The 24842-nt window shown below is 44.4% G+C and overlaps 2 protein-coding genes across 2 annotated transcripts in view; both read right to left on the bottom strand.

Annotated features, from left to right (window-relative positions):
* The window catches only part of LOC143933617 (lens fiber membrane intrinsic protein-like), a 40461-nt gene extending 30688 nt beyond the window's left edge, over window positions 1-9773 (bottom strand). The window contains exon 1 of the mRNA XM_077456566.1: window positions 9611-9773. The gene's annotated coding sequence lies outside the window, so the exon portion shown is untranslated. The remainder of the gene's footprint in view (window positions 1-9610) is intronic.
* A 7164-nt stretch (window positions 9774-16937) lies between these two features.
* On the bottom strand, window positions 16938-24842 carry LOC143933616 (uncharacterized). The gene is made up of 2 exons (XM_077456565.1): window positions 23882-24842; window positions 16938-21949 (listed from the first exon to the last, which is right to left on the bottom strand). The coding sequence occupies exons 1-2, from the start codon at window positions 23908-23910 to the stop codon at window positions 20284-20286; spliced, it is 1695 nt and encodes a 564-aa protein (XP_077312691.1). The 5' UTR covers window positions 23911-24842; the 3' UTR covers window positions 16938-20283.

The raw sequence follows: 24842 nt of genomic DNA, 5'->3' as shown, positions 1-24842 counted from the left end.
ACCAAGAGTGGCTGCGCATCAGAAATGTCCTCTTGATATGGATCGGAAAATAATTCCAGTGACTCAAGCGGAAGGTATGTGGTGGTGGTGGTGGTGGTCGTGTTGTTGGTGGTAGTGTCTTTGGGGGTGCACATAGCAGAGAGTGAAGAAGAGGGTGCAGATCGAGAGGATGAGGAGGGTGCAGAAGAGTAAGGCTGAGCGAGCCACTCAACCAAGTCTGGTGCATCCTTTAAAGTAATTGAACGCACCTTCTGCAACTTCCCACTTTGGCTCAAGCCTGTTGCTCCTGCCCTACCCCTACCACCCCTGCGGAAGGGCCTGCCTCTTCCTCTGCATGTCATTTTTTAAATGACCCTGTGACAAAACTCTTAGTCCCTATACCGCTGAAGGACTGCTGCAGTATAGGTGAGCGGTCAGCAGTGGTGCACGTCAACCCTATCTATTGTGGACCTATAGCGGTCCTTACAGAACAGCAGACTGTACCGCACTCAAGCCTATGTACCGTAGCACCCTATACCAAGTTACCAGTCCTTATAAGAACTTTTGTGGACCAAGCAGGTTGTGTATTAGTGTTTAGCAGACTGTACGTCAGTCCCTATACCGCTGAAGGACTGCTGCAGTATAGGGCAGCGGTCAGCAGTGGTGCACGTCAACCCTATCTATTGTGGACCGATAGCGGTCCTTACAGAACAGCAGACTGTACCGCACTCAAGCCTATGTACCGTAGCACCCTATACCAAGTTACCAGTCCTTATAAGAACTTTTGTGGACCAAGCAGGTTGTGTATTAGTGTTTAGCAGACTGTACGTCAGTCCCTATACCGCTGAAGGACTGCTGCAGTATAGGGCAGCGGTCAGCAGTGGTGCACGTCAACCCTATCTATTGTGGACCGATAGCGGTCCTTACAGAACAGCAGACTGTACCGCACTCAAGCCTATGTACCGTAGCACCCTATACCAAGTTACCAGTCCTTATAAGAACTTTTGTGGAACAAGCAGGTTGTGTGTTAGTGATTAGCAGACTGTACGTCAGTCCCTATACCAATGAAGGACTGCTGCAGTATAGGGCAGCGGTCAGCAGTAGTGCACGGCAACCCTATGTATTGTGGACCGATAGCGGTCCTTACAGAACAGCAGACTGTACCGCACTCAAGCCTATGTACCGTAGCACCCTATACCAAGTTACCAGTCCTTATAAGAACTTTTGTGGACCAAGCAGGTTGTGTATTAGTGTTTAGCAGACTGTACGTCAGTCCCTATACCGCTGAAGGACTGCTGCAGTATAGGGCAGCGGTCAGCAGTGGTGCACGTCAACCCTATCTATTGTGGACCGATAGCGGTCCTTACAGAACAGCAGACTGTACCGCACTCAAGCCTATGTACCGTAGCACCCTATACCAAGTTACCAGTCCTTATAAGAACTTTTGTGGACCAAGCAGGTTGTGTATTAGTGTTTAGCAGACTGTACGTCAGTCCCTATACCGCTGAAGGACTGCTGCAGTATAGGGCAGCGGTCAGCAGTGGTGCACGTCAACCCTATCTATTGTGGACCGATAGCGGTCCTTACAGAACAGCAGACTGTACCGCACTCAAGCCTATGTACCGTAGCACCCTATACCAAGTTACCAGTCCTTATAAGAACTTTTGTGGAACAAGCAGGTTGTGTGTTAGTGATTAGCAGACTGTACGTCAGTCCCTATACCAATGAAGGACTGCTGCAGTATAGGGCAGCGGTCAGCAGTAGTGCACGGCAACCCTATGTATTGTGGACCGATAGCGGTCCTTACAGAACAGCAGACTGTACCGCACTCAAGCCTATGTACCGTAGCACCCTATACCAAGTTACCAGTCCTTATAAGAACTTTTGTGGACCAAGCAGGTTGTGTATTAGTGTTTAGCAGACTGTACGTCAGTCCCTATACCGCTGAAGGACTGCTGCAGTATAGGGCAGCGGTCAGCAGTGGTGCACGTCAACCCTATGTATTGTGGACCGATAGCGGTCCTTACAGAACAGCAGACTGTAACGCACTCAGGCCTATGTACCGTAGCACCCTATACCAAGTTACCAGTCCTTATAAAAACTTTTGTGGACCAAGCAGGTTGTGTGTTAGTGTTTAGCAGACTGTGCGTCAGTCCCTATACCGCTGAAGGACTGCTGCAGTATAGGGCAGCGGTCAGCAGTGGTGCACGTCAACCCTATCTATTGTGGACCGATAGCGGTCCTTACAGAACAGCAGACTGTACCGCACTCAAGCCTATGTACCGTAGCACCCTATACCAAGTTACCAGTCCTTATAAGAACTTTTGTGGACCAAGCAGGTTGTGTATTAGTGTTTAGCAGACTGTACGTCAGTCCCTATACCGCTGAAGGACTGCTGCAGTATAGGGCAGCGGTCAGCAGTGGTGCACGTCAACCCTATCTATTGTGGACCGATAGCGGTCCTTACAGAACAGCAGACTGTACCGCACTCAAGCCTATGTACCGTAGCACCCTATACCAAGTTACCAGTCCTTATAAGAACTTTTGTGGACCAAGCAGGTTGTGTATTAGTGTTTAGCAGACTGTACGTCAGTCCCTATACCGCTGAAGGACTGCTGCAGTATAGGGCAGCGGTCAGCAGTGGTGCACGTCAACCCTATGTATTGTGGACCGATAGCGGTCCTTACAGAACAGCAGACTGTAACGCACTCAGGCCTATGTACCGTAGCACCCTATACCAAGTTACCAGTCCTTATAAGAACTTTTGTGGACCAAGCAGGTTGTGTGTTAGTGATTAGCAGACTGTACGTCAGTCCCTATACCAATGAAGGACTGCTGCAGTATAGGGCAGCGGTCAGCAGTAGTGCACGGCAACCCTATGTATTGTGGACCGATAGCGGTCCTTACAGAACAGCAGACTGTAACGCACTCAGGCCTATGTACCGTAGCACCCTATACCAAGTTACCAGTCCTTATAAAAACTTTTGTGGACCAAGCAGGTTGTGTGTTAGTGTTTAGCAGACTGTGCGTCAGTCCCTATACCGCTGAAGGACTGCTGCAGTATAGGGCAGCGGTCAGCAGTGGTGCACGTCAACCCTATCTATTGTGGACCGATAGCGGTCCTTACAGAACAGCAGACTGTACCGCACTCAAGCCTATGTACCGTAGCACCCTATACCAAGTTACCAGTCCTTATAAGAACTTTTGTGGACCAAGCAGGTTGTGTATTAGTGTTTAGCAGACTGTACGTCAGTCCCTATACCGCTGAAGGACTGCTGCAGTATAGGGCAGCGGTCAGCAGTGGTGCACGTCAACCCTATGTATTGTGGACCGATAGCGGTCCTTACAGAACAGCAGACTGTAACGCACTCAGGCCTATGTACCGTAGCACCCTATACCAAGTTACCAGTCCTTATAAGAACTTTTGTGGACCAAGCAGGTTGTGTGTTAGTGATTAGCAGACTGTGCGTCAGTCCCTATACCGCTGAAGGACTGCTGCAGTATAGGGCAGCGGTCAGCAGTAGTGCACGGCAACCCTATGTATTGTGGACCGATAGCGGTCCTTACAGAACAGCAGACTGTACTGCACTCAGGCCTATGTACCGTAGCACCCTATACCAAGTTACCAGTCCTTATAAAAACTTTTGTGGACCAAGCAGGTTGTGTGTTAGTGTTTAGCAGACTGTGCGTCAGTCCCTATACCGCTGAAGGACTGCTGCAGTATAGGGCAGCGGTCAGCAGTAGTGCACGGCAACCCTATGTATTGTGGACCGATAGCGGTCCTTACAGAACAGCAGACTGTAACGCACTCAGGCCTATGTACCGTAGCACCCTATACCAAGTTACCAGTCCTTATAAGAACTTTTGTGGACCAAGCAGGTTGTGTGTTAGTGATTAGCAGACTGTACGTCAGTCCCTATACCAATGAAGGACTGCTGCAGTATAGGGCAGCGGTCAGCAGTAGTGCACGGCAACCCTATGTATTGTGGACCGATAGCGGTCCTTACAGAACAGCAGACTGTACCGCACCCAAGCCTATGTACCGTAGCACCCTATACCAAGTTACCAGTCCTTATAAGAACTTTTGTGGACCAAGCAGGTTGTGTATTAGTGTTTAGCAGACTGTACGTCAGTCCCTATACCGCTGAAGGACTGCTGCAGTATAGGGCAGCGGTCAGCAGTGGTGCACGTCAACCCTATGTATTGTGGACCGATAGCGGTCCTTACAGAACAGCAGACTGTAACGCACTCAGGCCTATGTACCGTAGCACCCTATACCAAGTTACCAGTCCTTATAAGAACTTTTGTGGACCAAGCAGGTTGTGTGTTAGTGATTAGCAGACTGTACGTCAGTCCCTATACCAATGAAGGACTGCTGCAGTATAGGGCAGCGGTCAGCAGTAGTGCACGGCAACCCTATGTATTGTGGACCGATAGCGGTCCTTACAGAACAGCAGACTGTAACGCACTCAGGCCTATGTACCGTAGCACCCTATACCAAGTTACCAGTCCTTATAAAAACTTTTGTGGACCAAGCAGGTTGTGTGTTAGTGTTTAGCAGACTGTGCGTCAGTCCCTATACCGCTGAAGGACTGCTGCAGTATAGGGCAGCGGTCAGCAGTGGTGCACGTCAACCCTATCTATTGTGGACCGATAGCGGTCCTTACAGAACAGCAGACTGTACCGCACTCAAGCCTATGTACCGTAGCACCCTATACCAAGTTACCAGTCCTTATAAGAACTTTTGTGGACCAAGCAGGTTGTGTATTAGTGTTTAGCAGACTGTACGTCAGTCCCTATACCGCTGAAGGACTGCTGCAGTATAGGGCAGCGGTCAGCAGTGGTGCACGTCAACCCTATGTATTGTGGACCGATAGCGGTCCTTACAGAACAGCAGACTGTAACGCACTCAGGCCTATGTACCGTAGCACCCTATACCAAGTTACCAGTCCTTATAAGAACTTTTGTGGACCAAGCAGGTTGTGTGTTAGTGATTAGCAGACTGTGCGTCAGTCCCTATACCGCTGAAGGACTGCTGCAGTATAGGGCAGCGGTCAGCAGTAGTGCACGGCAACCCTATGTATTGTGGACCGATAGCGGTCCTTACAGAACAGCAGACTGTACTGCACTCAGGCCTATGTACCGTAGCACCCTATACCAAGTTACCAGTCCTTATAAAAACTTTTGTGGACCAAGCAGGTTGTGTGTTAGTGTTTAGCAGACTGTGCGTCAGTCCCTATACCGCTGAAGGACTGCTGCAGTATAGGGCAGCGGTCAGCAGTAGTGCACGGCAACCCTATGTATTGTGGACCGATAGCGGTCCTTACAGAACAGCAGACTGTAACGCACTCAGGCCTATGTACCGTAGCACCCTATACCAAGTTACCAGTCCTTATAAGAACTTTTGTGGACCAAGCAGGTTGTGTGTTAGTGATTAGCAGACTGTACGTCAGTCCCTATACCAATGAAGGACTGCTGCAGTATAGGGCAGCGGTCAGCAGTAGTGCACGGCAACCCTATGTATTGTGGACCGATAGCGGTCCTTACAGAACAGCAGACTGTACCGCACCCAAGCCTATGTACCGTAGCACCGTAGACAGACCAAGTTACCAGTCCTGATAAAGAGCTTTGTGGAACAAGTGAGTTGTGAATGATTAGCAGACTGCAGCAGAAGGGCAGCAGTCAAGTATAATATTCTTTCTATATTTGGAAGAAAGAATATTATACGTGTACAAGCCTATTACCGTACCACTGATACCAGTCCTGAAAAGAACCTTTGTGGAACTAATAGTAACAGCAAGTCTTTAAAATTATCCTCACTGCCTGACACACTGCTTCCTGCCTGTCCCTATACAAATTGGCAAAAAAGAGTAGGCTGGAACGATTAGCTGGAACAGCTCTTTTGTGGACCTGATAGTAACAGCTAATGATGATGATGATGATGATGATGAAGAAAGACTAATCTGGCTGAGCTGTCCCTAAAATAGCAGCATACAGCGCTCTGTCCCTTTATCTAAACTGACAAAAGAAACTCAGGCTGCTGACCTAACACCTATACCAGTCCTGAAAAGAACTTTTGTGTACCAAATAGCTAGCGTTTTCTCTGTCCCTACTCCACACAGGATCCTTTCCCTACAGTGACAGAAGAAAGAATGTAAAATGGCCACCGGATCGGGTGTATTTATAGGTTAGGGGGAATGTCCAAGTGTCCATGAGCTGTCATGTCTCAATTGGTTGTCCTGTAACACATGATAAACGTGTCACGAAAGGTTAAAGTTCTTGTATACATTAAACACGTAAGTCCGCCGGGGCGAACGACGGAAAAAGGCGTTCGAACCCGCGGACGGCGAAAGTCGGAAATTCGCCGCGAAACGACCGCCGGGCGAACCGTTCGGCCATCACTACTGCCGGCACTGGGGAGCTACAGATCATTGAGGGAACCATGAATACCAACATGTACTGTGATATACTGAAGCAGAGTATGATCCCCTCCCTTCAGAGACTGGACCGCAGGGCAGTATTCCAACATGATTACGTCCCCAAACACCTCCAAGATGACCACTGCCTTGCTAAAGAAGCTGAGGGTAAAGGTGATGGACTGGCCAGGCATGTCTCCAGACCTAAACTCTATTGAGTATCTGTGGGGCATCCTCAAACAAGAAGGTGGAGGAGCGCAAATTCTATAACATCCACCAGCTCTGTGATGTCATCATGGAGGAGGGGAAGAGGACTCCAGTGGTGACCTGTGAAGCTCTGGTGACCTCCATGCCCAAGAGGGTTAAGGCAGTGCTGGAAAATAATGGTGGCCACACAAAATATTGACACCTTGGGCCCAATTTGGACATTTTCACTTAGGGGTGTACTCACTTTTGTTGCCAGCGGTTTAGACATTAATGGCTGTGTGTTGAGTTATTTTGAGGGGACAGCAAATTTACACCGTTATACAAGCTGTACACTCACGACTTTACATTGTAGACAAGTGTCATTTCTTCAGTGTTGTCACATGAAAAGATAGAATAAAATATTTACAAAAATGTGAGGGGTGTACTTACTTTTGTGAGATACTTTATATATATATATATATATATATATATATATATATATATTACCAAAAGTATTGGGACACCTGCCTTTTACACATACATGAACTTTATTGGCATCCCAGTCTTAGTCCGTCCGGTTTGTTTACAAGTGATCGCTCCGTCACCAGCGGCTATTTACCGCAATCCGGGATGTGCAGGGTCTTCCAGGGGGGCGTGTGGACGCCCTCCCAGAAAAACTCGACCGCGCTGTAACCGTCTTTCAGCTATGGCCTGGTCAGATAGTGGTCAATGGCATCCCAATCTTAGTCCGTAGGGTTCAGTATGGAGTTGGCCCACCCTTTGCAGCTATAACAGCTTCGACTCTTCTGGGAAGGCCGTCCACAAGGTTTAGGAGTGTGTCTATGGGAATGTTTGACCATTCTTCCAGAAGCGCATTTGTGAGGTCAGGCACTGATGTTGGACAAGAAGGCCTGGCTCTCAGTCTCTGCTCTAATTCATCCCAAAGGCTTTCTGTCGGTTTGAGGTCAGGACTCTGTGCAGGCCAGTCAAGTTCCTCCACCCCAAACTCGCTCATCCTTTATGGATCTTGCTTTGTGCACTGGTCCAAATCATTTGGTGGAGGGGGGAGGGGATTATGGTGTGGGGGGGTTGTTCTTCAGGGGTTGGGCTTGGCCCCTTAGTTCCAGTGAAGGGAAATCTTAAGGCGTCAGCATCCCAAGACATTTTGGACAATTTGATGCTCCCAACTTTGTGGGAACAGTTTGGAGATGGCCCCTTCCTGTTCCAACATGACTGCGCACCAGTGTACAGATATTTGAGTTGTAGAGATTCACATCATTTACAAATCCCTTTTACCTGGATTTTTTAATTCAATTGACAAAAGATCAGTTCTGATATGCATGCACCTGCCTAAGCAAAGAGAGGATCAAAATTTTCAATGACCAAATAAAGAGGAACAAATTCATTACGCTTGCAAAATCGATTTTGTCATCCCTGGTTTCAACCGCAGCTGTTAGATCAAACCCAGCATACGTTACAAAGAACAACTGCAATTTATTTCCCAAAATATATTACAAAAACTCTTGTAATTTATCCTGAGTTTCTTTTTTTTTTTCTCCAATATGCTGGGAAACAGAACTTTTTTTCAAAAATCAGACGATTGGAAAATGTATTTACGTGGAAAATGTATTTTCTAAAATAAAATGCACAAACTCTCGTTAGAAATTATAGTTTAGCCTGAATTTTAGTTTTTCTCCCGAATTTTATAAAGAGAAAAAAATAAATATTAAATAGGGGAGACAGAATTTTCTTTTCTTAAATCAGGTGAGTGGAAAATCTGTTAATTTGGAAACTTTATTTTCCAAAAATAAAATGCACAAACTCTCGTTAGAAATTATAGTTTTGCCTGAATTTTAGTTTTTTTCTCAAATTTTATAAAGAGAAAAAATAAATAATAAATAGGGGAGACAGAATTTTTTTTTCTTAAATCAGGTGAGTGGAAAATCTGTTCATTTGGAAACTTTATTTTCCAAAAATAAAATGCACAAGCTCTTGTTAGAAATTATAGTTTAGCCTGAATTTTAGTTTTTTTTTCTCCTGAATGTCATAAAGAAAAAATAAAATTAAAGGGGAGACAGAATTATTTTTCTTAAATCAGGTGAGTGGAAAATCTGTTAATTTGGAAACTTTATTTTCCAAAAATAAAATGCACAAACTCTTGTTAGAAATTATAGTTTAGCCTGAATTTTAGTTTTTCTCCCGAATTTTATAAAGAGAAAAAATAAATAATAAATAGCGGAGACAGAATTTTTTTTTCTTAAATCAGGTGAGTGTAAAATCTGTTAATTTGGAAATTTTATTTTCCAAAAATAAAATGCACAAACTCTTGTTAGAAATGATAGTTTAGCCTGAATTTTAGTTTTTTTTTTTCTCCCGAATGTCATAAAGAAAAAATAAAAATAAAGGGGAGACAGAATTCTTTTTCATAAATCAGGTGAGTGGAACATCTGTTAATTTAGAAACTTTATTTTCCAAAAATAGTATGCACAAACTCTTGTTAGAAATGATAGTTTAGCCTGAATTTTAGTTTTTTTCTCCCGAATGTCATAAAGAAAATAAATAAATAAATAAATAAAAATAAAGGAGAGACGGAAATTATTTTTCCTAAATCAGGTGAGTGGAAAATCTGTTAATTTAGAAACGTTATTTTCCAAAAATAGTATGCACAAACTCTTGTTCGAAAATACATTTTTTCCTATTTAAATCATTTATATTTTACATTTATAAATTATACTGCATGGCTCAGTACATTGGTTATGTGGGCTTTTCACGCTCACATGTATTCATTGTTGAATGTGACTGTCCAATTGCTTGCCCTGTCTATTTGATTGAATAATAATAAAATCCCTTGAAAAATACATTTATTTTTCCTGAATCTCCCATATACCATAAAAATATTTTTAAAATAAAATAAAATAAAGGAGACAATATTTTTCTGATAAATCGGGCGAATAGAAAATGTGTCCGGTTTTGCTCAATAAAGTCACTTGTTTAAAAAAAAAAAAAAAAAAAAAAAAAAGAGTCCTTACCTGTTTGAGGTGTCCTTAGAAGAGGTGACTGAGGGAACAGAGATGTCGCCCCGATGGAGTACAACGCAGAAAAGGATCAGACTAGGCTGCCGTCCAAAAAAACCCCATGATGCTCATGGTCACTTTGGATGGTTTCTGTTGACGCAGGTAAAATTCTTTTAACACGGGATACTGCCCACCCCAAAAGCTGGCAGAAAAGGGTCAATAGATCCCCTCAAGCTGGGAGCTGGTTGGGTTCCCGATAAAAGGCATGTGCTTAGCTGGCACTCTGGACCAGAGAATGGATGTGATGAGACTGACAGTTTTTTCCAGAGAACTGGCCCCTCGGAAACAATGGCAGTTAGGTTTAACCCCTGCTTGGCCGGCAGATGCTTTTGTGTCAAGGTCGAGCGTATGACCAGCAAGGAGGACCTATGAGGATTTAACTATGTGTGTCATACAAGACTGCAGGGCAATAGGGCAATGGGAGAGATTGTACTATAAAACAAAGGGGGCTTAGCTTAAGTACACATGTGGTATCACAAAGATCTCACAATATTAAACCATGTAAAAAAAAAAAATATTAAAAAAATAAATTTAAAAATAAAAATAAAAAAAGCTTTTCAGATCATGTAAAAGTAAACTAATTAAGGAGCCGATTAAAAAAAATCAATCATTTAAAAAAAAAAAAAAAAAATATTGAAAACTTATAAAAAAGTTTTATAGATCCATTGATAGAAAAGCTGGCAAATATTTAGACTTGATAAAGCTTTAAACATCATGTAAATGTAAACTAATTAACGAGCCTATTAAAAAAAAATCAATCATTTAAAAAAATAAAAATAAAAATATTCAAAACTTAAAAAGCTTTATAGATTCATTGATAGAAAAGCTGGCAAATATTTAGGCTTTATAAAGCTTTAAACATCATGTAAAAGTAAACTAATTAAGGAGCCTATTAAAAAAAAAAAAAGTGTGGCGTGGCGTGGCAGATCTACATTTAAAAAAAGACAAATTATTGAATTGAAAACGTATAAAGTTTTATAGATCACTTAATAGAAAAGCTGACAAATATTTAGGCAGAGAGTTGCAAAAAAAAAAAAAGAGCTCTAAACAGCATGTAAAGTAAACTCATTAAGGAGCCTATTAAAAAAAAAAGTCTGGCATAGCGTGGTAGATCTACATTTTATACTAAAAAAAAACAGCTACCCAATCATTTAAAAAAAAGACAAATTATTGAAAACTTAAAAAAGTTTTATAGATCCGTTGATAGAAAAGATGGCAAATATTTAGGCGGACAGTTGGGAAAAAAAAAAAAGCTCTGAACATCATGTAAAAGTAAACTAATTAAGGAGCCTATTAAAAAAAATCATTCATTTAAAAAAATGCAAATTATTGAAAACCTATAAAGTTTTATAGATCCCTTAATAGAAAAGCTGGCAAATATTTAGGCAAACAGTTGCAAAAAAAAAGGAGCCTATTAAAAAAAAAAAAGTGTGGGGTGGCGCGGCAGATCTACATTTTTTACAAAAAAAAAAAACAGCCAATCAATCATTTAAAAAAAAGACAAATTATTGAAAACTTAAATTTTTTTTTCGATCTGTTGAAAGAAAAGCTGGCAAATATTTAGGCGGGCAGTGTCAAAAAAAATTATAAAAAAAAAAAAAGCTCTCAACATCATGTAAAAGTAAACATACTAGGGAGTCTATTTAACCACTTAAGCCCCAGACCAATTTGCAGCCAAAGGACCAGGCCCCTTTTTGCGATTCGGCACTGCGTCGCTTTAACTGACAATTGCGCGGTTGTGCGACGTGGTTCCCCCACAAATAGAGCTTTCTTTTGGTGGTATTTGATCACCTCTGCGGTTTTTATTTTTTGCGCTATAAACAAACATAGAGCGACAATTTTGAAAAAAATGCAATATTTTTTACATTTTGCTATAATAAATATCCCCAAAAAATATATAAAAAACATTGTTCCCTCAGTTTAGTCCGATGCGTATTTTTCTACATATTTTTGGTAAAAAAAAAATCGCAATTAGCGATTATTGATTGGTTTACGCAAAAGTTATAGCGTTTACAAAATAGGGGATAGTTTTATAGCATTTTTATTAATATATTTTTTTTTTACTAGTAATGGCGGTGATCAGCGATTATTATTGTGACTGCGACATTGTGGGGGACACATCGGACATTTTTGGGACCATTGTCATTTATACAGCAATCAGTGCTATTTAAATGCACTGATTCCTGTGTAAATGACACTGGCAGTGAAGGAGTTAACCACGAGGGGGCGGGGAGGGGTTAAGTGTGTTTGTGTTTCTTTTTTACCTGTAGGGGGCGTGGCTTGTCATCTGACATCACTGATCGTCTTTCCCTATAACAGGGAACAGGCGATCAGTGACAGGCTCAGTAGGAAGCACGGGGAGAGGTTTGTTTACACAGACCTCGCGTCGTTCTTCAGCTCTGTGACCCGATCCCTGGACACCAGCGGCGATCGGATCCGCTGGTCCCGCGGCCACGGAGCTCAGGACCGGGTCACGCTCCCCGACCCACGGCTGGGCACTTATAGAGCAAGAGTTTAAATTACTGATGCTCCCCGCTGAAACCCTCTACGCAGTTTAACCCCTTACAGACCGGAAGACTTTCCCCCTTAGTGACCAGGCCATTTTTTTTGCGATACGATACATCGTTGCTTTACCTCCATTTCCAGTACATATTTCCTGAGGACTGGTGCCCAGAACTGGACAGTATACTCCAGGTGCGGCCGGACCAGAGTCTTGTAGAGCGGGAGAATTATTGTTTTATCTCTGGAGTTGATCCCCATTTTAAATGCCAATATTCTGTTTGCTTTGCTTGCAGCAGCTTGGCATTGCTGAGCCTATCATCTACTAGGACCCCCAGGTCCTTTTCCATCCTAGATCCCCCCAGAGGTTCTCCCCCACAGTGTATAGATTGCATTGATATTTTTGCCACCCAAATGCATTATTTTACATTTTTCTACATTAAACCTTGCCACAGCTGTGCAAGACTGAAGGGAAGGCTGGAGGTCCAATTTAACATATAAAAAGGCTACAATTTTGAAGACAAGACATGCTATACCGAAAAAAAAGAAAACCTTGATGGAAAACCTTTGGCGATTGGTCAAAGAGTTAAAAAAGCGAACGCCAGCTAAAAATCCAAATTTTTCCTGTTCCAGGCCTGTGGAGGGTTAAGTAAGTAAAACCTGAAAGAGAATAAAGAAAGGGCATCAAAATAGAAAATACCGTATTTATCGGCATATAAGACGTACTTTTTTCCCTGAAAATAGGGGGAAAATCGCGGGTGCGTGTCATACGCAGACAGCGTACCTGGGGGGGGGGGGGAATGAGTGCCGCCAGAAGTCACTGAGCTGTCATCTCCTCTCCCCGCCACCCACACAGCCCCGCCTCCGCCACCGGCATTGGACCAGTGTTCTGTCTATCACAGAAGCTGGTCCAATGCCGGTGGCGGTACTGTGTATGTGACTGCCGAGTAAACAGGAGATGACGGCTTGGTGATTTCCTGCAAGAGATGACAGATGGTGAGCTGCATTGATGGGGGATATGGACACAGATCAGGCTGCAGATGAGCACAGATCAGGCTGTAAATAGGCGCAGATCAGGCTGCAGATGGGCGCAGATCAGGCTGCAGATGAGTACAGATCAGCCTGCCGATGGGCACAGATCAGGCTGCAGATTGGCGCTGATCAGGCTGCAGATGAGTACAGATCAGGCTGCAGATTGGCGCTGATCAGGCTGCAGATGAGTACAGATCAGGCTGCAGATGGGCGCTGATCAGGCTACAGAGGGGCGCAGATCAGGCTGCAGGTGAGCTCAGATCAGGCTGCAGATGGGCGCTGATCAGGCTGCAGATGGGCGCTGATCAGGCTGCAGGTGAGCTCACATCAGGCTGCAGGTGAGCTCAGATCAGGCTGCAGATCAGGCTACACTGAAGCTGTAGATGGGCACAGATTAGGCCACCTTGAGGCTGCAGATGGGCACTAATTAAGCTGCATTGACCATTATTTTGCTTCAAAGTGGTGTATTTCTGAAACTACCCTCTTAAATTGTGGTGCGTGTTGCATGCCGATAAATACGGTAAGTACTGTATACCCGTGAAATCCATCCAATACCCACCATGCATTTATTCACAGACGCATGGAGGAACGCTCAGAATAAAAGACGCAAACACGGAATTGCTTTTAACATCTTTATGCAAAAATTCTTTAAAAGGAAACAGAAAAGAAAAAGGATTGCAATCCCCCAACAGTAACACATGGAACATACAAGGCGATGGTGAGCTGTGCAGAGTGGTTGTTTTAGGACAGGCATGTTACAAAGGGGAACCTCCCCGCTCTCTGAATGTTGTATGCGGCACAAAGACCCTTTTTTTTTTCCGCCAGCGTATTGAACCTGCGGGGTTCGGCCTGACCTGCTGTCTTACATTGCGGAATTCCCTCTACACATATACAAAAGCCAGGCAAGCCCTTTGAACACCAGACCTGCTGCATATAAGAAGCGGAATAAAATTTAAAGGCGCTCTCCTTTAAAAAAAACGCAGATGATTCTCTGCCTTCTACTACAGGACGCACCCAGTGCCATTAGTGTTTGCCAAACCTAAAGCCCAATGAAGCTTAATTTAAATCTGCTGAATGCATTCCAACGTTGGGCAAATTCTTTATTATGTCATTTCAAGGGGCCATAGAACGTTTTCTTGTACAAAAAAATAAAAAAGACTCCAAACGTTCTATGTAACTTGTACTATAGGATAAGTAAGTGCACTTATCGTTATTGCCCCATTCTCCTGGCCCAACCTAATCCATCTTGCCCCTCCACAGATGCATACTTACCTCCATCCAAAGACCGTCGTCTCTGCAGTTTGCTTACATCCTGGCCGCGCTTGTGCATTACAGCCTCATAGGCATCTATGGGACCGTCCCTCTTCGCCACTGGCCTTAGGACACAGTCTCATAGATGTCTCTGGGTCTGTAATGCACAAACACAGCCAGGGATTACTATGTGCAGGTGCCTGAGGTAAGTATGCATCTGTGGAGGGGAAGGGTGGGTCAGGTTAGCTCAGGGGGTGGGGGTAAGAAGGAGTGCATCAGGAGATGAAGGATGGGATCCCGTAGAGGTTTATGGGTCTGTAATGCGCAAATGCAGCCAGGGATTACTATGTGCAGGTGCTTGAGGTTAAGTATGCATCTGTGGAGGGGGAGGGTGGGTCATATAAGCTCAGGGGATGGGGGTAAGAAGGAGTGCACCATCTAGATGAAGGGAAGGATGGGATCCCTTAAATATCTATGGGTCTATAATGAGCAAACTCAGCCTGGGATTTTTGGATGCAGGTGCTCGAGGTAAGTATGCATCTGTGGAAGGGGAGGAAGGACTAGGTTAACTTAGGGGATGGGGGTAAGAAGGAGTGCGCCATCTAGATGAAGGATGGGATCCCATAGATGTCTATGGGTTTGTAAAGTGCAAAGCAGCCAAGGATTATTATGTGCAGGTCCCCGAGGTAGGTATGGATCTGTGAAGGGAGAGGGTGGTTCAGGTTAGCTAAGCGGATTCGGGTAAGATGAAGGACGGGATCCTAGAGATAAATATCTATGGGTCTATAATGCGCAAACTCAGCCTGGTATTTTTGGGTGCAGGTGCTCTAGGTAAGTATGCATCTGTGGAAGGGGAGGATGGGCCAGGTTAACTTAGGGGATGGAGGTAAGAAGGAGCGCACCATCTAGATGAAGGGAAGGATGGGATCCCATAGATATCTATGGGTCTGTAATGCACAAGCGCAGCCAGGGATTGCTATGTGCAGGTTCTCTAGGTAAGTGTGCCTTTGTGGAAGGGGGAGGGTCGGTCAGGTTAGCTAAGGGGATTGGGGTAAGAAGGAGTACACCATCTAGATGAAGGATGGGATGCCATAGATGTCTAAGGGTTTGTAAAGTGCAAACGCAACCAAGGATTATGTGCAGGTGCTTGAGGAAAGTATGGATCTATGAAGGGAGAGGATGGTTCAGGTTAGCTTAGTGGATTGGGGTAAGATGAAGGACGGGATCCTAGAGATATCTATGGGTCTATAAAGCGTAAACGCAGCCAGGGATTATTGGATGAAGGTGCTCAAGATAGGTATGCATCTGTGGCGGGGGAGGGTGGTTCAGATTAGCTCTAGGGATGGGGGTAAGAAGGAGTGCACCACCCAGATGAAGGATGGGATCCCATAGATATCTATGGGTCTGTAATGCACAAGCACAACCAGGGATTAATATGTGCAGGTGCTCAAGGTAAATTGGATCTATGAAAGGGGAGGGCAGGTCAGGTTAGCTCAGGAGATAGAGGTAAGAAGGAGTGCACCATCTAGATGAAGGATGGGATCCCATAGATAACTATGTGTCTATAATGTGCAAACACAGTGAGGGATTATTGGTTGCAGGTGGTCAAGGTAAATATGGATCTGTGGAGGGGAAGGTTAGGTCAGGGGGTGGGGGTAAGAAGGAGTGCATCAGGAAATGAAGGATGGGATCCCGTAGAGGTCTATGGGTCTGTAATGCGCAAATGCAGCCAGGGATTACTATGTGCAGGTGCTTGAGGTTAAGTATGCATCTGTGGAGGGGGAGGGTGGGTCAGATAAGCTCAGGGGATGGGGGGAAGAAGGAGTGCACCATCTAGATAAAGGACGGGATCCCATAGATATCTATGGATCTATAATGAGCAAATGCATCCAGTGATTTTGGAGTGCAGGTGCTCAAGGTAAGTATGCATCTGTGGAGGGGAAGGGTGGGTCAGGTTAACTCAGGGGTTGGGGGTAAGGAGTACACCACCCAGATGAAGGATGGGATCCCATAGATGTCTATGGGTTTGTAATGCACAAATGCAGCCAGGGATTACTATGTGCAGGTGCCCCGAGGTAAATATGGATCTATGACGGGGGAGATTGGGTCAGGTTAAGGGGATGGGGTAAGAGGGAGTGCACCACCTAGACGAAGGATGGGATCCCATAGATATCGATGGAGCTATAATGCAAACGCAGCCAGGGATTACTATGTACAGGTGCTCAAGATAAGTTTGGATCAGTGGAGTGGAAGGGTAGGTCAGGATAGCTCATGAGATGGGGGTAAGAAGGAGTGCACCATCTAGATGAAGGATGGGATTTAAACACCAACTATTACATTCCTATTTTGAAAAATATTTGTAAACAATAAGTGCATTGCTTATGGCCAGTGCAGATTGTCCAAGGGCCACCATATGGACCTCCGTTCTCTTTGGAGGTGACATCTATTATAAACTGACAGCTCAATGGCAAATTAACAGCAAATTAACAAAAAAAAAATGTATAGAACACAAGAACTTTATTACACCAGCAGTTATAATCCAAATTGACCTCCTACATAAACATAAGAACAACAGTCTGAAATTGTCAAGGGCATTTTACATGAACAGCCCTACAGATCAAAGGATAAAAGTCGGTAAAAGTTTAATCCTGACGTTGCTCCGGTGCCAAAATACTTTTAAAATCTCTCAGTTGGAAAATGTAGACCTTCCTAATGATGGCTTTGGGTATTATGAACTGATTTAAGAGACAGCTGTACCTAACAATTTTTTTGCTAAATGCCCCCCCCCCCACAACATATATGCACTAGCCTCCAGTTACCCCTCCTCCGCAGGTGCTTCCTTATCTTGGTTTCAGATCCGAGGCCTTTAACGATGTCTGCTGAAAGCCTATTAAGAGCTGGTGGCCACTGCGCACTCTGCCCCTTTAAGATTGAATGGGTCAGATATTGAAATTTGGAATACGGCTCCATCTAAGCCTATGGAGGTAAATGCGCAGATGGGGCCAGCGCTGAACAGCTTGATGTAATGACTCTCGTGGCCATGGAGCTAGAGCAACTGCAGAGGGCGGGTTGATAATGGGAAGTGTAGTTAGCTTTGGTGGGATTTGTTTGGCAAAAGTTAGTTCAACACAGCTGTCCTTCAAGACGTAAAGAGTCAACCTCAACCAAAACTGAAATTCCAGCTCTTGGCATCTGCTGGTGAGCCGGATCTACTGGGCGTTTGGTGGTACAATCCAATGCCTTAGTTCTCAAACATGTTCCACCCACCTTGGATTTTGCAGGGGGGCGACTCACTCCTGATACATTCTCCAACTGAAAAACCCAACTGAGAAGTCATTGGAACCTTAGAAAAAAAAAACAGTTTGGTGCTTGCAACAACTGTGTAAAATCAGTTTTGGGTGGTCTCACCCTTTACTTGAAAACCCAAGGCCATTCAGTACAGGCAAGGAAGCCCAAAAATATCAGATTAAATGACAATTAGGGAATGCAAATGACCCCGAGAACCAAAAACTGGCCGACCTTTACTTCAAGAAATGCTGCTTTAAGATGCCATATTCTGACCCCCAAAGATTACAACTGACCCCACGGTATACGTGATGAAATCACAGTGGAATCGGACTTCAAAATTTGGCTCTTAAGATTATCTATCATCTTTGGGTCAAAATGGCACCTTGTAGAGCACCTACTAGTGGGGAAAAACTATTCCCAACTAATGTCTGCTTGGGAGGAACTTGGTTTTTCCAGCAAGCAACTATGGATTTCTTTGCAAATTTTCTCTATTTGGCAAGGGGATGCTTTCACCAGTTCCATTATCGGCAGATAGCAAATGCAGCCCAACTATATTAAAGAGTTAAGCTTCCTTCTATGCTTTACTCTTCTTTTTATTTCAGTGTAGGGGAGCTCTCTAACTTTGTAATAAAATTAAGGTAATACGCAAGATTAAGGTAATACGGAAGATACGCAAGATTATGGGCCACCAAATGATTAACCATATTGTTATCTGGTAGGAACATAAAATATTAAATCCTAGAACCCAAGATGTATCTTTATGTTGAAAGGATATACAATTTCCATGGCATTTTTTTTTATCTGGCAACATAAAAACTAGAAACATCAACATTATCAGATTAAAGAGAGAATACACCTTTCATAGAAACACATTTTTGTGTTGGGAATCTTGGTGAGAAGGTGGCTATTAAGTTGTACAAGATCACTTAGAAAGGTAACCTTCTTTTTTAATGTTCTAACTAGGTAGATAAGGTGACCACATAAATCTATGAGCATAAGGCCTCATCCTTCAAACGTGAATGAAGTGACGACAGTCATAGAAGTCATCCAAAAAAATTAAGGAAAAATATTCTTGAAAGTTAAAACAAGATAAAACAATAAAAGAAATTGTGTAAATCTGTGAGAAAAACCAAGCTGGAAAATTACACATTATTTAAGACTGAGGTCCTTGCTTGTTTAAATATTATCTTCGTTGACCTCCACCAGAACACCTTTGTTCTCTTCTCCATCGACAGTGACGACAAAGGTGTAGATCTCTTCATCTTGATCATGGTGCTCAGAATGTTTTAGTATCAACATGCTTTCGTGTTGGGACGCTTGGTGTGAAGATGGCCATTAGGTCGTACAAGATCTACTTCAAAAATTAAAAACATAAAGTTGGTTGTAAACTTGAAACAAAGTTCCCTTAGTGAAGTCACAACCCTCTTTATGTTTTAACGTCCTAACTAGGTAGATAAGGTGGCTACATAAGTTTATGAGCCAAAGGCCTCATCCTTTGAATGTGAATGTGGTAATAAACAGTCATCCAAAAAAATTGGGAAAAAGATGCTTAAAAGCTAAAACAAGATTAAATTAAAAAAAAACTGTAAATCTGTGGAAAATTCTAAATTTTGTAAGACCAAGGTCCTTGCTTGTTTACATATTTTTTCCATAGACCTCCACTAGAACACCTTTGTTCTCTTCTCCATCGACAGTGACGACAAAGGTGTAGATCTCTTCGTCTTGATCATGGTGCTCAGAATTTTTTAGTATAAACATGTTTTCGTGTTGGGACGCTTGGTATGAAGATGGCCATTAGGTCGTACAAAATCTACTTCAAAAATTTTAAAAATAAAGTTGGTTGTAAACTTGAAACAAAGTTCCCTTAGGGAAGTCACAACCCTCTTTATGTTTTAACGCCCTAACTAGGTAGATAAGGTGGCTACATAAGTCTATGAGCCAAAGGCCTCATCCTTTGAATGTGAATGTGGTGATAAACAGTCATCCAAAAAAATTGGGAAAAAGATGCTTAAAAGTTAAAACAAGATTAAATAAAAAAAACTGTGTAAATCTGTGGAAAATTCTAAATTTTGTAAGACCAAGGTCCTTGCTTGTTTAAATAATTTTTCCATTGACCTCCACCAGAACACCTTTGTTCTCTTCTCCATCGACAGTGACGACAAAGGTGTAGATCTCTTCGTCTTGATCATGGTGCTCAGAAAGTTTTAGTATCAACATGCTTTCGTGTTGGGACGCTTAGTGTGAAGATGGCCATTAGGTCGTACAAGATCTACTTCAAAAATTAAAAACATAAAGTTGGTTGTAAACTTGAAACAGAGTTCCCTTAGTGAAGTCACAACCCTCTTTATGTTTTAACGTCCTAACTAGGTAGATAAGGTGGCTACATAAGTCTATGAGCCAAAGGCCTCATCCTTTGAATGTGAATGTGGTGATAAACAGTCATCCAAAAAAATTGGGAAAAAGATGCTTAAAAGTTAAAACAAGATTAAATAAAAAAAAAAAAACTGTGTAAATCTGTGGAAAATTCAAAATTTTGTAAGATCAAGGTCCTTGCTTGTTTACATATTTTTTCCATTGACCTCCACCAGAACACCTTTGTCCTCCTCTCCATCGACAGTGACGATAAAGGTGTAGATCTCATCATCTTGGTTATCGTGCTCAGAAGTAATAGCTGGGCTTAAAGTGGAACCCTGTTCTTCTGCCTTTGCTTCCAGCTCCACTGTTGTGTCGCTTTTTACAGAAATGGCATCTGCTTGTGGTTCTTCTATCGCAGGAACTGTGCTGAGCTCTTCTGTGAAGCCTTCGGCTGGCTTAAGGACCTCACTAGATTCATTAACTTTTTCATCGTTTTTTTCCGTTGAACATGGCACAGGCGACTGCGCAACTGGTTTTTCGGACGTGTCACCCAATTTAGAAGCTGTGGGTTTTTCTGGATAATCGGTTTCCCAGTCCTCATCTCCGGCATCAGATTGAACAGCTGTTTTGGTTTCTTGGCCGAAGCTCGATGTGCTTGGGGTATCTGCTGTGCTGGACCACATCGGTGAGTGCTGTTGCTTGTTTTTCTGTTGCCAAGAGTCTGAGCTTTCTCTACCTCTTCCTCTGCCGCCTGACCATTGACCGCGTTTAGAAAAGGTTCCTTGGTCTTGGAACCTTTCGGGACTCTCGTTAAATCTCCTCTTATTGCCAAAATCTGCGTTACGGGACCTGTCTCCAAATGTCCATTCTTTATTCTGTCCTCTAGAATTACCTCTCCAAGAGGAGCCACCAAAGCTTCCTCTGCCCCTGCCAAAATCTCTGCCAAAGCTGTTGGACTGTTGCCTACTGGACCAGTTATCTTCATTCCTATTATCTCCAAACCTGCCAAAACCTCTTCGGTCTTCATTCTTTCTTTCTTCAAACCTCCCACTTCGAGGAGAGCTTCGCTTCTCATTTTCAGAAGAGAATGAGTTGCTCCAGTTGCTTCCAAACTTTTCACTAGTTCCAGCTTTCTCAAAGGGTTTCTTGGTCCAGCTGCTAGATTCTGGTTGGGCAGCTCCACTAGTGTTTTGCGCTGAGCTAGTTCCGGCAGAATTAAAAGCCATTCCAGTAGAATTTAAGGCCATTCCAGTGGGATTAAAGGCCATTGCAGTGGGATTAAAGGCCATTCCGCCTTGGGGGTTAACACCAGGAAAGGCGCCAGTGTTCTGGATCTGTGATGCATCACCCATACTTTGGTTAAAGTTTGGCACTGGATGCTGGTATGCCTGCATCATTTGCTGGTTCCCACAAGCCGAAAGCCCTGTCTGGTAGGCAGGATACTGGTTTGGTAAGGCTGAGGAGCAATACTGAGAACCCATGCACATGCCATAGGGAGGACATCCCATCTGAGGATAAGAGCACATCGGATAGGAAGGTGGGCAGTACGGTGTTTGGTAAGGCATTCTGTAGTTTCCCATGACTGCGCTATTAAGAAGATAGGACAAAGCGTCCAAACGTATTGGGACGGTCATTCCGGAGATGGATGAGTTAGGCCTTCCAACCACAGCCTGAAGATCTAAGGCCCCACCGGAGGAACTTTGAGAAGATCGATGGTGGGAGGAGGGAACAACGGAAGATTTAGAGGCGTGGTGTTCCTTTTTCTTCTCTGACGGTTTTGTACTTCTTGCTTGTGGCGCATCATGGTCAGTGGTGCCACATTCTCTGATGACCACATTCGGTGATAAAGAAATGGGTTCTTCAAGGACCCTGGGAGAAAAAAAGAAAGGTGGACATTTAGCAATTCTGTTGCACAGCAAAGCAGTACAAAAAACAAGAGCAGTGATATAGACCAGAGGTCTCCAAACTGCAGCCGGGGGCAGGATACAGCCCTTTGCTTGTTTTTATCCTGACCTTGGGGCATTATTCCCTCCACTGTCAGCAACAATGGGGTATAGTTCTATCCCTCCTACTGACACTAATGATGGGGCACTATTCCTCTCACTGACACCAATGATGGGGCACTATTCCTCCCACTGACACCAATGATGGGGCACTATTCCTCCCACTGACACCAATGATGAGGCACTATTCTATGATCTATCCACTGACACCAATGAGGGGCACTATTCCTCTCACTGACACTAATGATGGGGCATTAGTCCTCCCACTGAAACTAATGATGGGGCACTATTCCTCCCACTGACACCAATGATGGCGCACTATTCCTCCCACTGACACCAATGATGGCGCACTATTCCTCCCACTGACACCAATGATGGGGCACTATTCTTCCTACAGGCATCAATGATGGGGCACTATTCTTCCCAGACACCAATGATGGGGCACTATTCCTCCCACATACACCAATGATGGGGCAATATTCTATCCACTGACACCAATGATGGGGCACTGTTCCTCCCACTGACACCAACAATGAGGCACTATTCTTCCCACATACACCAATGATGGGGCGCTATTCTATGCACTGACGCCAATGATGGGGCACTATTCCTCCCCCAAAGATGATGCAGCTTACTCCCACAGACCCCCAGAATGTGAGTGCCTCCTAATTTCTTCCAGACATTGTGAGTGTCGCCTGATTGCTTCCACAGACCCGTGGAATGTGAGCCCCCTACCACATGTTTCCTGGGCATGGTGGGTGTTGCTGGATCGTTTCTACAGGCCCCCAGAACGTGAGCGCCCCCCAATGTTTTCAGATTACTATCACTGGCTTCTGGAATGTGACCCCCTCCCCCACTATACCTGTAGGAGAGCCACGCACCATGTTTCCCGGACACGGTGGGTGTCACTGGGTGGAGAGGATTGTCACCAGATAACTTCTACATCCCCCTGGAATGGGAGCCCCTGCCCTGATTCCTGGGCCTGTTGGTGTCACTGTGTAGAGAGGGGTGCCACTGGATTACCTCCATGAGTTTCCTGAATGGGTAACCCCCCCCCCCCCCCCCAGCCATGGGGAGTGTTGCTGGATTGCTTGTATGGACTTCTGGAATGTCCCCCCCCCCCACACCCCCCCTCACCATCCTGGGCTTGGCGGTGTCACTGGGTGGGGAGGGGTGGTGCTGGAAATATATATAATAGAGTCAGAGGAGGTGATATAAATATCATCTACACCATGTGACCCCAACCAACCAATCTGTCATCACATCATCAATACCCCAATATCCTCTCCCACCCACCATCCCCCCACATATCTCCGACCTCATCACATCTCTATATACTAATCATTATATACCACCATCCCTCTATGGGTCATTTCATCATATATACTGATCTCTATAGATGTATATATATATAGTGACCTCTATGGGTGTAATATATAGTGATGGGTGAAATCCATGACATTCCATGCACAGTGATCTCTATGGGTGTCATTTCATAATATATACTGATCTCTATAGATGTAATATATAGTGGTGATCTCTATGGGTGTAATATATATATATATATATATATATATAGTGATCTCTATGGGTGTAATATATATATTATATATATATAGTGACCTCTATGGGTGTAATATATAGTGATGGGTGAAATCCATGACATTCGATGCACAGTGATCTCTATGGGTGTGATGGGATGATATAGAATGTGAAGTCTCCTGTATACACTACACCGGCCCATGTGCGATGTATGGCGCTCTCAGTGTCCGGCGCGGTGTACAGAGGCCCCACCCACCTGTCTCGGGGCTCCGCTCCGCTCTCCATGTCTAGGCCGCACTCCTCTCCTCTGCGGGACAGATCACTCCGCGGGCCGGGACTTCTCTCTCGGGGTGTTCTCCGCCACCGGGACTTCTTCTATCCTGGGAAGGAAAGCGGGGCGGGGGGTGCTCAGTATGGGGGTGTGGTCACTATGGGGAGGGGGTGTGGTCAGCAGGGGGTGTGGTCGGGGAATGGTGTGGACTGGATGGGAGTGTGGCCAATAAGGGGGGCGTGGTCTGTTTATGGATTTGGTCATTGAGGGGGTGTGGTAAGGGTGTAGTATAGGGGTGTGCTTAGTGAATGGTTGGACGGTATGGGGGTGTGGTTAGTAAATGGTGGTGTGAGGGTGTGGTCAGTATGGGGGTGTGGTTAGTGAATGGTTGGACAGAATGGAGGTGTGGTTAGTGAATGGGGGTGTTATGAGTAAATTGTGGTGCCAGTATGGGGGTGTGGTTAGTGAATGGTTGGACAGTATGGGGGGGGTTACTGAATTGTGATGTCAGTATAAGGGTTTGGTCAAAGTGGAGGTGTGGTTAATAAATGGGGTGTGGTCAGTAAAGTGTGATGTCAGTATGAGGGTGTGGGCAAAATGGAGGTGTGGTTAGTGATTGGGGGTGTAGTGAATAAATTGTGGTGTCAGTATGAGGGTGTGGTCAGTATAGGGGTGTGGTTAGCGAATGGTTGGACAAACTGGGGGTGTGGCAAGTGTGGGGGTGTGGTCAGTGAATGGTGGTGTGAGTATGGGGGTGTGGTCAGTGAATGGTGTGTAATAAAAGAGTAGTGTGCAGTGTGGTGGTGGAGCTGTAGGGGGCGCAGTCATGCAGCCGTTGTGCATACACTGGATATGGCCTCGTCCGCAGGCTCTGCACTCTACACAGCACTAAGCATGGAAACACAGGGACCCCTCCCCCACATGTACTGCTGCCCCTCCCTACAAC

This window comes from Lithobates pipiens, unplaced genomic scaffold (genome assembly GCF_037356315.1).
Source record: "Lithobates pipiens isolate NorthernLeopardFrog02 unplaced genomic scaffold, aLitPip1_a1.2 Scaffold_27, whole genome shotgun sequence".
Taxonomy (NCBI): Eukaryota; Metazoa; Chordata; class Amphibia; order Anura; family Ranidae; genus Lithobates; species Lithobates pipiens.
Note: the sequence above shows the minus strand (reverse complement) of the source record. Positions and strands in the feature narration are given on the sequence as shown.